Source organism: Leptonychotes weddellii, chromosome 2 (genome assembly GCF_054177405.1).
Source record: "Leptonychotes weddellii isolate Sample4059 chromosome 2, ASM5417740v2, whole genome shotgun sequence".
Taxonomy (NCBI): domain Eukaryota; kingdom Metazoa; phylum Chordata; class Mammalia; order Carnivora; family Phocidae; genus Leptonychotes; species Leptonychotes weddellii.
In genome coordinates, this window is record NC_138370.1 from 117480700 (window position 1) to 117496923 (window position 16224).

The 16224-nt window shown below is 37.7% G+C and overlaps 1 protein-coding gene across 2 annotated transcripts in view; it reads right to left on the reverse strand.

Annotated features, from left to right (window-relative positions):
* Nucleotides 1-598: 598 nt before the first annotated feature.
* The window catches only part of GPAT3 (glycerol-3-phosphate acyltransferase 3), a 38706-nt gene continuing 23080 nt past the window's right edge, over nucleotides 599-16224 (reverse strand). For both annotated transcript variants that reach the window (XM_081812207.1, XM_081812208.1), the window contains 4 exons: nucleotides 8182-8452; nucleotides 4218-4292; nucleotides 3602-3691; nucleotides 599-1877 (listed from right to left, as the gene is read on the reverse strand). In XM_081812207.1, the coding sequence (XP_081668333.1) occupies nucleotides 1766-1877; nucleotides 3602-3691; nucleotides 4218-4292; nucleotides 8182-8452 (548 nt within the window). In that variant the 3' untranslated portion in view covers nucleotides 599-1765. The remainder of the gene's footprint in view (nucleotides 1878-3601; nucleotides 3692-4217; nucleotides 4293-8181; nucleotides 8453-16224) is intronic.

The window sequence follows — 16224 nt, forward strand, 5'->3', positions numbered from 1 at the left end:
AACCCTATGAATTGCATGAATTGGTACAGACCCAAATTTCCAATATTATATTAATATTAGAAATAAATACTCAATATCATTAAAAATATACATAATTTATACACATTTTATGTAGAGAGACAGAGAGAAAGCCAGCACATGAGAATGCAAACGATAAATCAAATGGAGCAAAATGCTACCAACAGGTAGATGTGATTAAAGGGCATATGGATGTTTATTATTACAATTTGTCTATGACTTAGAAAATATTTCTAATTTTTTTTAAAAAGTAGAAGTCTTTGTTTAGGAGGAAAAAGGACTCTGAAAAGACCCTGAGAAGAGATCTTGAATATTCTTCAGATATATAGTTTGTGTTTAGCCAAAAGAGGCCACATGTGACCTTTGGAAGTCAGCAATACAGTTTCCTCCCATTTCTGCCCTCTCTGCCTCAGATTTAAACCTAACTGGCTTTCCGTGTCTATCACTCCACCCACTGGAAAGTTAGCAGGCGCTACGTTTTTCTAAACTTTCTAAACACAATAAAAAAGCATAGAAAATTCCAAAAAAATTCTGAGGACTCAGTCACCAATGAGTTGTATTCAACTTTTTGTTGACCAGGACACAGAATGAGTATGGTCCCAGAAACAGAAAATCGTAATTTGGCAAGTTGGTTAAAATGCCCAAACCTCTGCTTTCTTATCTGTAACAAAGTATCAGCCCAAATCTCACTGGATTACAGGGAGGTCACATATAATGTATGTGGAAGTGCTTGACCACATAAATGCAAGGAATTATTACATACACCCAGAATGGTGCCAGGTGTATGTAACAATCCTACCAAGGATTGTTAACAGGAGGGTCCTCGAGTGGGCTTTTAAACAAAATCATGCTTGTATGATGCACAAGTATGTCACTGTTTTTCTTAAGAATGGGTACATAACTATTAACTGATTCCTAACCTAAAAAAGGTTAAGAACTACCAATTCCCGTAAGTTTTTTCCTAGAAGTAGTTAAAGCTTCCTTGGATTCAGACAAAATAATGGAGTAAAATGTGGTTGCCCAAGAGATATATATCTGAACTTATATTTTAGATGGATTAACTATCTGGCAATAAATTAGGAGTTTTTACAAAGGCCTTCAAAACCCCCCCAGTGACTGAGAAAGGCAACATGGTCTATATATTTGTCTTTCTTGCTTGATATTCATTAAAAAGTCTGATTTTTTTTTTCAATTGTATATGATTCCCTGAAGGAAGACACAATTAATTGGCTGGTAAGGGATTTGCACAGCTCTAAGGAGGAAGACTTTAACGTCTCAAAGTGTTATTTATTAAACATTGCTGGGATTTTAGAAGCAAGATAGAATCAACCTTGCAAAGTCCTATCAAGCTCAAGTATGTCTACATTTCGGTAAGTCAAAATTTTTACTCCCTTTTTTTAAAAGACTGATCCATTTATGTATTTTTATTTTTTAAAGATTTATTTTTTTTTTTTAATTTTTAAGTCATCTCTACACCCAACGTAGGGCTCAAACTCACAACCCCAAGATCAAGAGTCACACGCTCCACTGACTGAGCCAACCAGGCGCCCTAAATTTTTTACTACCTTAGATATAATGGCTACTTTCCTTTTTTTTCTTGCACCACGTAGTGTTCATTTAATGTATTATATAACTTATACAGCTACAGTAGTATAACCTAGTCACTTCCTAATATAAAACTTCCTAATGTGTGCCAAAATAAATTAAAAGTTTGAACAATCCACAAAAGATACAATGACTTGAACTATCACTGAGCTGCTCTTACCATAGCATAGCATCCATCCGTGGTCAAGATCAAAACATCTATTGGGGAAGTGTGGTTGGCAACACAAATGCCTCCCTTCTGGGGTCTGTACTGCCTGCAATTACAAACAGTGGTAAATACTAAACCTGGAAATTTGTCATTATTTTGCAGAACAGCATGTATAGATTCATCTTATAGTGCTTTAAAAAGTACATTAAAAAAATATAGTTTCAAAGTAGATGGTCCATCTTAAAAAGGTTATCTCCAGGCAGTATGATGGGAGTGGGATAAGAGTATAGGAAGGGGCCGATGACTTGCCCTTTATATATATTTACATTGGTTTTTTGTAATGATCTATTTTCCTTTTATAATGAAAAAGGATAATTTAAAAATATTAGACTGAGTTACAAAGATTCCATAACTTTAATATTGTGATATGCAAGTTTCACTTATCTTAAGTATTTTCCTATTATTTCAGGCTTCATAAGCATCATTTTTAGTAGTTTCACAGTGACCCACAGAGTAAATTTACTATAGTTTCCTCCCTCTTATCCCCTTAAAGCAGAGGTTGACAAACTTTTCCTATTGAGGGCCAGATAATAAATATTTTAGGTTTTGCAAGCCAGCCAATCCCTGTCAAAACTACTGGACTCTGCTGTTTTGGCACAAGGGTAGTCACAGACAATATATAAATGAATGAGCATGGCTATGTTCCAATAAAACTTTATTTACAAAAAACAGATGGCAGGCCCCATTTGGCCTCTAGGCCCGTAAGTTAGTTTGCCGACCCTTGTCCTAAAGTTCAACCAGTATCTGACACTAATTAAGCAAAGTAGTCTTCATTGGCCCAATACAGAGAAGAAAGAGAACCAAATGCATAACAACTTTAGCATGCTTTCCTTAAAATTAGAAGCAATTCTATATATAATAAGTTGTGAACTCTCTATGTAATTAAATCACCTTTTCTGTAGATAGTATCTCTTCTGATCACAGTTCTACCAAAGCATTTTCTTCTACTCCTCATCCCCAAAACTCACAGCTCAAAGAAAAAAAACATGTAATTTTAGAAATTTAAGGGGTCTTTTATGTTGGTAACACATGGTAAAGCCAAAGGAGATAATGTCTCCCTTCCACAGATGAGACAGAAAGATCCAGGCAACAAAAAAGAGGGGCTTTTCTAGAACTTTTGAAATAATGAAATTAAATGTAAAAAAGTAAAATTGGGTTAACAGAAAAGTAATTCAAAAGCAATCAAAATTACTTCAGTCAGCTAATACCTTCAGTTAGCTACCATTCTCCTCTATGGTTAGGGGTGAGGGAAGCCAAGTGTGGTGTTATGTCTTAAGGCTCAGTTATGGAACTTCAGAAGTGGCGGGACGGAGACCAGAAAGCAGGTCTCAAGGCTTAAAGGCCCATCCTCCTTCCCCCACACTACAGGCCTGTCAACTGCATCACTTTTTACAACGACAGACCCAGTTCACACCCTGACTCTGCCACGACCTAGTCACGTGACTTTAGACAACCAGTCCCAGAGCTCCCCCACTTCACCTGCAGGACAACAGCGCCTGTCACGGGGGATGACCTAGGAGAAGCATGGGCCTGGCCTGCACACCAGAAATGCCCGATTATTAAGTGTCATTACATTATTATGTGGTTCCTTTGGCAAATGGATGGCTCTTTAAAAGATTTTCGTGCAAAACCATCGTGTCTGTGACACTCTAAGCAGCAGGGATGAACGTATGGAAGTACGCTGACTTCCCCCGCCTCCTGCACCCACGGCTGTCAGTGGCAGGCTGGGTTTACGAACAGAAAGGCAGATGGAAGCCCGCAGACACTCACTTGTTATGATAATGAATGGTACCGGAGAGGGCTCGCACACAGATCCGACAGCATGTCAGGTGGACCAGTTCACTCAGCCAGTTTTTGAGGCTGAAAGAAAGAGAAAACAGTTCATGGCGCAGTCGTGGGCCCTCCTAGGAAACAATACAATAAAAGCTTCAGTGTGCTCCTTCCCAGCAGCATACCCTGTTCTGAAACACAAGCACAGTTGACTTCTTAAAGTCTCATTGAGGCCCTTAGGACAAAACTCCAGTGGAAAAATAGCTCCCACCTGACAAGACTACCACGATAAATTCCTGACCACGAGAAGCTGAAGCATCTTTGGTCTCAGCCCGGTGAGCCTGACCATGTGTAAGACTCTCTTGCTTTCCTTGAGTCCCTCGGTCTGTTTTCTTTCTTTCCTTCATTTCCCCTTTGAAAAACAAGTTCTCACCATATATAGGAAAGTGTGATGGCAAATCAAATACAGACTATGGATATGAAGTAAGCCAAATTTTAGTGAGTGTGTCGAGGCCATAAATTTGATGCAATACATAGGGATCAAATATTCTTCTTGTGGACACAGCTAAGCAAAGTGACAATCCTATTTATGGCTGAGTGGAAGGGAACATTTCACCTGCTATCTGGCAGCTGTCCAACCAGTGTAGTTCCTATAACCAACAAACTGATCCCAATGAAAGCCAAGGTGACCCTGAAAAAGAAAAGGTAATGCAAAAGTTAATCGCACAGTAAGGGGAAAAGGGAAATAACCTAAATGTTCATAAATAATGAGACTGTAAATAGTTTTATTCTATCTACAACATGGAATATGGTGCTGCCATTAAAAGAATTGAGTAAATCTATAGATTCTGACATGGAAGAATGGTCCTGGGTACATTTTGAGAGAAAAAAAAAAAAAGCAAGATAAATTTCAAAATAACATGTAGAGTGTGATACCATTTTCGAAATAATAGTGAGCATATAACTAGTTTATAGATGCACAGAGAAGGCCTGGAAATTTATTCACAAAACTATCAAACTCAATCTATGTAATCATCCAAGGGTTAAAAAAGGCTAGTGAAAAGAATAAATTAAAAACACTTGCCCTTTTGCTTTTCTGAATTATTTTAATGTTTTTAAATATACTCATATTAACTTCTTGTATATATGAGAAAAAAGGTTTATGTTGTCTGAAAAACTCATGTCAGGTTGAAAGTAGTTATCTTATTTTGTCCAGGATACACTGGTGGGCATAGTATGATTGTAACTGTCTTCCAAAGGTCTAAAAATAACTTGTTCTTCTGTGTTTTTTAATGACAGGGGGAGGTACGATTCAAATTTTTCTCAAAGGAATTTAAAATTTAGAGCAAATTTAAACGTCTGCCTTCAGCTCAGGTCATGATCCCAGGGTCCTGGGATTGAGCCCCACATCGGGTTCCCTGCTCAGCGGGAAGGCTGCTTCTCCCTCTCCCATTCCCCCTGCTTGTGTTCTCTCTCTCGCTGTCTCTCTCTCTGTGTCAAATAAATAAATAAAATCTTAAAATGTAGAGCAAATAGCAAGAAAGCTCTTTCATAATAAGAACACCAAATTATAGCACCATGTAGAAACCCTTTAATGCAGATCTGTTGTCCCTTTGTATGTCCATGGTAACTCAGAAGTTAGTAACAAGGTGACTGACAATACCTCTAATCCCACATAGACACCTTCCATTTTTGAAAGGTGCTTTTAATATTCATTTGAATCACTTCAAAAAGAAAATACTTATTTTCAGAAATGTACGCAGAATTACACAAAAAGATGAAATTTAAAATCTTTCAAAATAAATGGGGCTTCCTTATAAACACATTGTTAAGGTGTTAAGCCTCATTAAAGTCTTAAAAAAAAAAAAAACACAACAAAAACCTTGTTAAAGTCTTGGTTTAAGACCGTGTGACAGAGCAATCTGAAGGCCAGATTCGGTTTTCTTTCCATGCCATATTTTCATGCTAACCACTGAACAATAACTAAATCACTGTTCAGTCTCATCCACCAATTATGCAAAAGTTTTAAAACATTTTCCTACCTTGTCCTAATGAGAATCATTTGTTCCGAACACACTAAATCAGAAGGGGTTACATTTGAACGTGTTTAACAATTGGGTTCAAAACTATTGAAAGTTTTTATTTGCTAGATTAACAGGCCAAAAACTTCTGATTTCCAGTTTAAGTGAGCCAACCTGAGAGCTCTCATAGACGTCACAAGTTTTCAGCCAGTCTGTTTTTTTAAGAGTTTTACTGAGATACAATTTACCTACCATACAATTTACCCATTTAAAGTAGTCAGTGGTTTGGGGCATATTCACCGAGTTGTACAACCATCAACATAGTCAATTTTAGCACGGATCTGCTTTTTGACTGTTCACTTTGTAGCAACAGCTCATCTTATAAAGGATTGACAGAGCAATTCTTTGACACTAAAGAGGATGTACTAAGAATAGGAGTCTTAATTCTTCTATTGCCTTCTTCTTGGGTGCTTACATTACTGGATTATCCTACATCTGTGGTTTCTTTGCAAGAATCTACTATGTTACTTCTTTAGTTTGCGAGCGTTATGAGCACTAGTTTAATCTAAGTAGATAATAGAATCATAACACCATTTGCTGGCACCCACAGCAGGTAAAAGCTAACTGACAAACGAGAGCGTCTCAAATACTCGGTCAAGTACAGATGTAAGAGCTAATCTAAATAGTCAACTTTACTGAAGTTGCATTTCTTTTTAGGAATAAAAACAGAATAAATGGAAGCTCTAATTATAAATAGCCTAGAAATGCCTAATAAATAAAAGCTCAGATATTTCCTTCATGCATACCGACGGATAGTCTTGCGCATGTTCAGAGTACATGAACCCCCCGCCCCCCAGTTGGGGAACACTGGCTTAAAGTTCAAACAAAAGTATATGTGAAACCCTGAATTTCACTTTGTTATCACAGCTGAAATGATTCCCAAAAGACATACCATGCCCCGACTGGCAAACTGGCAACATGGGCAAAAAAACCAAAAAAACAAAAAAATACAGAAAGAGCTTAGAAATATGCCTTTGCCTATACTTAAGCAATCTCTTCACTTGTAACAAACCTAAATGAGGCAAGTATAGGCCACCCTAGGGATGGTCAAATGGTTTCAAGTCATGTGCCAATTTGAGGTGGCTAACTCAATTGCCTGGACAGCTCTATTGAGAGGGTGCCAAGGCTATGTCCAGGGAAATGAAGCAAGACCATCAACAGCAATATTGTGACTGGTATACATGCCTCCTACCTGCCATCACCATGCTGGACACACCTTGGCCACCAGTGCTCCATCCCACTGCCCAGCGTCACCTCTGCTACTCTTACATTCCCCACAGTGGCTCTAGTAAACTGCACTTGAAAGTACCTCCTCATCAGGCGGCATTCCAACTCAGAACCAGAAGGGGACACAGGTGGCGAACTTTTTTTTTTTTTAATTAACGTATAATGTACTATTTGTTTCAGAGGTACAGGTCTGTGATTCATCAGTCTTATACAATTCACAGCGCTCACCATAGCACATACCCTCCCCAGTGTCCATCACCCAGCCACCCCATCCCTCCCACCCCCCTCCACTCCAGTAACCCTGTTTGTTTCCTGAGATTAAGAGTCTCTTATGGTTTGTCTCCCTCTCTGGTTTCGTCTTGTTTCATTTTTCCCTCCCTTCCCCTATGATCCCCTGTCTTGTTTCTCAAATTCCTCATATCAGTGAGATCATATGATAATTGTCTTTCTCTGACTGGCTTACTTCGCTTAGCATAATACCCTCTTAGTTCCATCCACGTCGTTGCGAATGGCAAGATTTCATCTTTTGATGGCTGCATAATATTCCATTGTAGATATATACCAAATCTTCTTTATCCATTCATCTGTCGATGGACATCTGGGCTCTTTCCATAGTTTGGCTATTGTGGACATTGCTCCTATAAACATTGGGGTGCATGTACCCCTTTGGATCCCTACATTTGTGTCTTTGGGGTAAACACCCAGTAGTGCAATTGCTGGGTCGTAGGGTAGCTCTATTTTCAACTTTTTGAGGAACCTCCATACTGTTTTCCAGAGTGGCAAACTTTTAATAAGAAAAGTGAATCGTGATGGAACTAGGTGGGACAAATTCCGTCTTCTAGATGGCTCTCTCTCGGGTGGTAGACATTCTCAGTAATTTTTTTCTCTCCTGTGCAACTGTGAACTGCTACAGACCAGCGAGGAAAGGCAGTTACAGTTTGGTTGACACTCTGGTGAAGGCAAAACCGTAAATCCTCTCTTCTTTTTTCCAACTTCCCTTTTCCATCTATCCTCAAATGATTTATGACTGAAAGAACAACATGGATCCAGACTGACATATATTCCATTCTGAATACACAACTTCACCAGGGGGGAAAAATGTGAAAGGAGAATAGATACTTGGTATGTTCCTGGGGAGGTCACACTGGGTGGTGTTCTGCAGGTAGGAAGGGGCAAAATGAGTGCCATAATACTCTCATGAGACCATTACATACATGGTTTAAAAAGAAAGCTGAGCCAAGGATACCATCAATTACTGGGCAGGAGACATACCTCAGGGGTAGTAGGACACAGTAGCGTACTAGGACGCCCAGCACCCACACCACGGTGAGCCGCAGACTGATGTAGTGGAAATTTATATTGGTCCTTGTGAGGAGATTCCATGACACAAGCTCCTCTGAGGAGAACCTCTGGGTCACTTCATCTTCCACAATGGCTTCCAAGCCCTTCTTGGAGAAATAAAACACGTCACACAGCTCAAAGTCCCTTCCTCGCAGACCAGAGAGCCCTTTTTCCATGGGTGATTCATCTCTTTGGATAATACCTTAAAAGAAAGCATCAGGACATGAGAAAATGCCATAGGACACAAGAACTGACCAACGGGGCAACTTTGTGCAGAAGATGGTTCAACAATTTAATGGGTACCGTGAAGCAGATTTCAAAAATAAAAGACAAGCAACTGCAGTGGGAAAAGGGGTGGAATCAGTCTACATAAAATGACCTCTACCCAATGACTTTAATGCATTACAAAGAAATTTGGTCCTCAATAACCCTTTTCTTGTTGCATTGCCTCCTTACACACCATTAAGGAAAGAAGTTACAGAACAAACTCTCTGCAGGTATAGATCTAGACTGTGTAAAAATAAAACCTTCTGTTTTCCCCTGATAAAAACCATAAAGCCAAAAGCAAGCAAAATGGCAAAAGGTATTTACCACAAATGGCAAAAGGCTGATTTTTTTAATATGTAAAAATGATTTAATAAGAAAATCAGTCTCAAGGTCATGAACTGAATTCATAGAAACATTAATAGTTAATAGACCAAAACCTCTTACTAGCAATCAAAGAAATGTGAATTAGACAAAGATTGGCCTATTTACATCATCAAATCAGCAACATTTTTGTTTAATGATGAAGTTCAATGACACAAATAAGTATTTTCACGCTCAATTTGTGTGAGCGTGGAACTAGTAGCAAGTTTGTCAAAATCCCTTTGGCATGAAGAGGTTAAACATAGGTTTGCTGATGATTCAATAATTCCAATTTTAGTAATCTATCACAAGAAAATAATCAGAAATGTAGACAAGAATGTTTACTGTAGCATTTTCCATTATGATCGATCCAGACAAGATACAATGCATCTAATAAATACTGTAGTTAATAAATACCTTAATGTTAAGTGAAAAAAGGCAGGATCTAAAACTATAGTTTAACTTTATGAAATAGATATACATAGAAAAAATGTCAAGAAGGCCACATTAAGTGGTCATCTCTGGGAAATACGATTAGATTTTCCTCTTTACGCTGTTATTGTCTTTCCCATAAAGAAAATAATTCAAAGATTTTTAAATAGCATAAATTTTGTAAATTGAAAAAAATGATCACTGCCACCCAGTTCTGACTACTAAAAAGAATCATAGATGAGAAGATCTTTAAATAAAGAGTGGCAATGACTTAACTATCCAATCGTCCCTCTGGGGCATGTCGCAAAGGAATTTACTTCCTAAATTAGAAAAGTCTTTCCTTTTGAGATGGAGATTAAGATATTAAATTCCCTGAAAGAAGATCCCCTTTGATTTTCTCACTTTCCAGTTTACCAGGAAATCAATGAGAGTAGAGAGTGCTGTATTACCTATCCCCTGGAGAACATGTATGTGCATCCATAGAAGGAGAGGTAATAATACATCATTTTTTTTTTTTTTTTTGAAGGAATAGCGGCATAATGCCCTGGAGTAGAAAGTAAAGAGGACCTGGAGTCCAAAGTCAAGTTCTGTTTAGGACAGCCACCAGCTCTAAGACTATGTGTAAGAAATAAGTCACCTAACTTGGTGTCCTCCTTTATAAAATAGGAGGTGGGAAAATTTTTAGTTTATTTACAGGGCTCAAGTTTCATGATTTTACTTTTGGGTTTTGGGGGTAGTTTTTGTTTGTTGTTACCAACATGAAAATCTAATACCTTATCACCTTAAGAATTAGAGCAATAAAATAAGCTCTTGAATGATTAGATTATCTTTTTCTGTCATCAAGTCTAAATGGTTTAACCTTTCCTCACCCTCTCTGAAAAGGATTTGATTCCTATTAGAGGATGAACCAAGACAGTGTCGCTACTGAATTACCCTCTTGCTCTGTGGACAGCTGCAATACCTCAGAGCAGGTTACTCAATCCAATTACTGGCCAATATTCAGCAGCGAAGAGTTTCACTATTTAGCAATATATAGGGTTTTATGGTTTTTTAAGTCTAGAAGGGGAGGGAAGAACAAATTATTCGGCAAATCTCAGAATGAAACACACTGGAGACAGTGGACAGCCCTTCTAAAAATAACCTTTTTCAGAGGGGTGAGAGATAAGAATGCAAGTTCAAGTTGCCTCATTATTTAACTGAGCCAGGACAGAAGAGATCTGTAAACAGGGGCCAGCCCCCAGGCCCCTGCCCACTTGATGTGCAATATTCTCTCTGCCCCCTGACCTACTTACTTCTGTGTAACTCAAATAAAATAGAACTCAATTTTATATTTTTGTTAAGCCTCTTTCAAAGGTATGTGGGTAACTTCTATGCCTCTAATTGACGAAGGATTAATTTCCAGAATATATTAAGACATATTAAAAAAAAGTAAAAAAATATATATATGGCAAACAATTCATAAAAAGAGTTAAGCCCCCCCCTTAATGACTACACATTTTAAAAGATGTTCAACTTCACTATCAGCAGAGAAACACAAACAAAAACAACAATGAGGGGGCGCCCCGGTGGCTCAGTCGTTAAGCGTCTGCCTTTGGCTCAGGTCATGATCCCAGGGTCCTGGGATCCAGCCCCGCATGGGACTCCCTCTCAGCAGGAAGCCTGCTTTTCCCTCTCCCACTCCCCCTGCTTGTGTTCCCTCTCCCACTGTCTCTCTGTCAAATAAATAAAATCTTTAAAAAAAAAAAAATGAGGTACTATTTCATACCCATAAAGACTGATACAAATTTTAAATTGAGTCATATCAAGTGTTGGTGAAAATTTGGCCAATTGTAACGTAATTAGTATAACCATACTGGAAAACAATTTGGTACCATCTAGTAAATGTAAAGATATTCATAGCCAGAGACCCAGCAATTCTACTTCTAGGTATAGCTCAGGAAGATTTTTGTTCAATAATTTCAAATATAAGAAAAGTTGCAACGAGAGTTCACTTTACCCAGATTCATGAATTGCCAACACTGTCACATTTGCTTTATTGTTCTATCCCTGGACGTATAAAATGATACTTTTTTCTGAACCACTTGAGAATAAATCACAGATCGTGCCCTTTGCCCCTAAATAGTTCAGCACTTATTTCCTTAAGACACGAGGTTTTACTTATTTAATCACAATGAAATTGTCAAAATCAGGAAAGTGGACATTACTGCAAAACTAGCATCGATTGTACAGACCTTATTCAAATTTTGACAATGGTCCCAATAATATCCTTCGTATCATTTTTTTCCGGCCCAGGGTTCAACCAAGGATCTTACATTATACTTATATGTCACCTCTGTAGTCTCCTAATTATATGAAAAAGTTCCTCAGCTTTTCTTTGTTTTTTTAAGACACTGACATTTTAAACCAATAATATGTTATGTGTTAATTAACTGAATTTAAATAATAAGTAAATAAGGGAAAAAAGACATTGCCATTTTTTAAGAGTACAAACCATTTATTTTGTAAAATGTCTCTTACTTTGGGTTAATCTGATGTCCCCTCATGATGAGATGCAGGTTGTACACTTTGGGCAGGAGTACTATATAAATGATGTATCCTTCTCAGTACATCACATTGGGAACATGTGATCTGTTTGTCCCATGATTGATGATGTTTAACTTTGATCACTTGGTTTGAGGTCATTAGTTATTACTAGGTTTCTCCCCTGTAAAGTTACTATTTTTCTCTTTTTGATTAGTAAGTGGAGAATTATTACCTATAAGTATCTATAAAGGAGAGATACTTTGAGACTACTGAAATATCCTGCTCCTCAAATTTTCACCCAGTGGTATTAGCAGCTTTGATGATTCTTGCCTGAATAAATTGGTACTGTGTGTCTTTTTTTTTTTAAGATTTTTTCTTACTATGTTATGTTAGTCACCATACAGTACATCATTAGTTTTTGATGTAGTGTTCCATGATTCATTGTTTGCATATAACACCCAGTGCTCCATGCAATACGTGCTCTCCTTAATAAGATTTTATTTACTCATTTGAGAGACAGAGAGCACAGGAGCAGGGCGAGGAAGGGCCTAGAGAGAGGAAGAAGCAGCTCCCCACTGAGCAGAGAGATCCCAGGACCCTGAGATCATGACCTGAGCAGAAGCCAGATGCCTGATCCAGTGAGCCACCCAGGCGCCTCACTATTTGTCTTTTAAAATGGTATTTTTCTCCATTCTACCTTAAAAAAAGCTTTTCTGTTATACTCTAGAATTCTTATATAATTGTGCAAAAGTAGACATTGTTTGCAATAGCAATCTAAAGGTACACTAAATAAATGGGTGTATAGCAATATATACAAATATCAAATCATTATGTTGTACACTTAAAACTAATATGTTGTAATTATACCTCAATAAAAATAAGTAAAAAAACAAAAGGAAGCTCATATAAAAAAAGAGATGGACACATACACTGCATACTACGCAAGAGCTAAAAGAAATTAACTGGAACATTTACCAATTTAGGTAATTTGCAAACATCAGCATGAACAAACAACTCAGGATGACTGATAAGTGGAAGGTGATGTTTTTATAGAGCCTGAATAATGCAAAACAATAAATATTATGTGTTGTTTAAGGATACATACAAGTATAGGGGGAGTATGAAAATAGGCACAAAAATAATAAACATGAAAATCAGAGTAATAATTTCAGGGGTTGACAGGGTAATGGAATCAGGGAGCGATACACGGAAGATTTTAATTGTTTTTATAAAGTTTTATTTATTAAACTAAGTAGTGGCTACACATGTGCTCTAACAACAGCAAAAAAAGTTACATGGAACTGACAACTGTTCCTAAAAGGAAAATCTGTATTGTCAGAGAGCTGGTACCAGCTTAGAAGCTCTTTCATAAGGCACACAAAATCTGCAAATGGCTATTATTATAAAATTCGATGTCAAAAGAAGCACTACTGCATACATAATATTACTTCCTTCCCTAATTATATTGACTATTGAGGGTCAGAATTACTGATTCAACTTACCCTAAGCATACCTTCTGAGAGGAAAAAAATATTTAATTCCGTCAACATACAGGGGACACTCACTATGTATCAGGCATCAAAGTACAGGTTAGAAAGAAAAAGAGGAAATATTTCTTTTGGCATCAAGAAATGTTCGTAAGTAGACTAAAAGTCTTCAAAATATAGATATAAATACAGATCAGACTTAACTGGCACAGACACTGTTTTGATATCAGTTTTTACTGTCATTAAGGAAACCTAGTTTTATCACTAACAAATTAGTCCTGACCCTTCAGAGCGATCCACAGTTCTTAAATTGATAAAACCCTGACTCTAGGCAACATTTCCTTTTGTTTCATAAGTCGGGTTCAAAACAGCAAAGCCATAAACATTTGAACTTTGTCCTTATACCGAATGCTCTGGTGAACCCGACAGGGTCCATACTTGGATGAAAATAAAATGAGAAAAACTATCTCTTTCTCATATGAGAGATTAATTACACAAGCTGCCCTGTGGCCTATGCCTTTAGCAAGTCATGGTACATAAATAATACCAGTTTATATGAAAAGCCTGTTAAAAGAAATAGAGGCTTAAGTTAAAACCATCTCAAATATAATTAACTCTAAATTAGCTGAGTGAACTCTTGGAATGACTGCCCATTTATAAATCACAGTAGTTTTGCCATCCTCCAGGTGTAAAGCACGCTTTCTACGTCAGCAGTTAGGGAAAATTAGGGTCCACTACAGACCAAAAGTGTATACAATAGGCTTCACATAGAGGAGCTGATCCTTAACCTGCCCATGGGCTATATTCCAAAAGTCAGAAGCTCGGAGTTCAAAACACACTCTCTCCTGGAAACTTTGATTGAATTAAGCCCAACTAACCCAAAAATATAAGTGATCATATAGTACTAGTACATGAAATATAAATCTCCTTTAGCACTGTTTCTACCAGAAATTTTTTAATTAAATCTGGTTTGGAATTAATAAAAATACACTTCCTTGTCCTGTAGTGACTTAGAGGGGGTATTTGGGAACTTTCAGGGGTACTGGTAATGTTCTATTTCTTGACCAAAATGAGAGGCACATGAGTAAGTTCACTTCGGGAAAATCCTTAAGTTGTACATAATTTTACATTCTTGCCTGTGTCTGTTAAGTTTCAATTTTTAAAAAATTTTACTTGCGATCTGCTGTACAGTATTGCCTATACTTAACAATATTGTATTAAGCACTTAAAAATTTGTTAAAAGGATAAATCTCATGTTCAGTGTTCTTACCACAATTAAAAAAAAAATAATCAAAGGAGGCAGTATCTGTAAATCCCGTTTCAGTGATTTATCCACTAGAGGATTAAATAAATACTTCTTCTATTATTAAAAAAAAAAGTTCATACCCCCCTAAGCAAGTGGGCAGAGAGGAGTTTATCTGTGGGGGAACCAACCACTGGTAGTGAAGGCCTTTTCCTGGTGTGAGGAGCTCCTTTGAGGGGCTCTGGTCCATGGCAAGAGAGCCAGGCCTACATTTCTACCCTGACCATGCCCCAAAACCCTTCCTGACCCACCAATGTGATTGAAGAAGAGACCAAGGTAAAGTAGTTGTAAAGATTAACTGCATGGGGCTGGGGGGCGGGGGGGTGGACCAATGCTGTTGGCTTTAAGAACAGAAATATTCAATGTCAAGCTCCAGAGGAACAGACCCACATTCAAGCAATCACTTGGATGTAGTTAGAGACAGAAAGGTCTTTACACTATTCACACAACTAAGGGCCTAGGACGGATCCCCCAGACCAGCAGTCCCTGTCCTTGTTCTTGTCCATCAATCATCACACAGATTAATACATCTGTCAGTCCATCAACTACATAGCCACCTAACTGCACAGCTTTCCAGCCCTCTTTTTGTCACCTTTGTTCACAAAAATTTAGCTGTAATGCTGCAAGGCTAAGCTCTAAATACAACATGTGCAAAAAAGTCCTTGGGCCATTAGTCAAGCATAATTTCTGGCATGTAAATTAGGCAATTTGACTGTGCTTATTTCGCAGTGAATCCTTTGTGTTCCTGATTACCACTGCTCTCCTTCCTAAGTACTTTTTTAAAAATCCAGTTTATTGTTATTAACTTAGTTAAGTGTAACAATGGTGTCAGGCTTATATTTAAAACAAAAGTCAGTTTTTTGAGATGTATACACTGAAGTACTTGAAGGTAAAATGGCATACTATCTAGGATTAGTTTTAAAATGCTTCCATAAAAGGATACACATTAAGGTGAGAATACGGTGTTTCTGATCGCTTATCTACAGATAAAATTAGATATCTCTAATTTTCTATATTGCTCACATACTGCGTCTGTAATTAAAAAAATTTTTTTAAAGATTTTATTTATTTATTTGACAGAGAGAGACACAGCCAGAGAAGGAACACAAGCAGGGGGAGTGGGAGAGAGAGAAGCAGGCTTCCCGCTGAGCAGGGAGCCCGATGTGGGGCTCGATCCCAGGATGACCTGAGCCGAAGGCAGACGCTTACGGACTGAACCACCCAGGCGCCCCTGTAATTAAAATTTTAATTAAAAAATACTGGCACAAAGGAAAAACTGAAAAAAAGGATAGATGATGTAAATTCTTGTTGAATTTGGGTGATGGGTATAGGAGATTAATTGTACTATTCTCTTTACTTCTTAAAAATGAATGCTATATTTTTATTTTTTTATTTTATTGTTATGTTAATCACCATACATTACATCATTAGTTTTTGATGTAGTGTTCCATGATTCATTGTTTGTGCATAACACCCAGTGCTCCATGCAGAACATGCCCTCTTTAATACCCATCACCGGGCTAACCCATCTCCCCACCCCCCTCCCCTCTAGAACCCTCAGTTTGTTTCTCAGAGTCCATAGTCTCTCATGGTTCGTCTCCC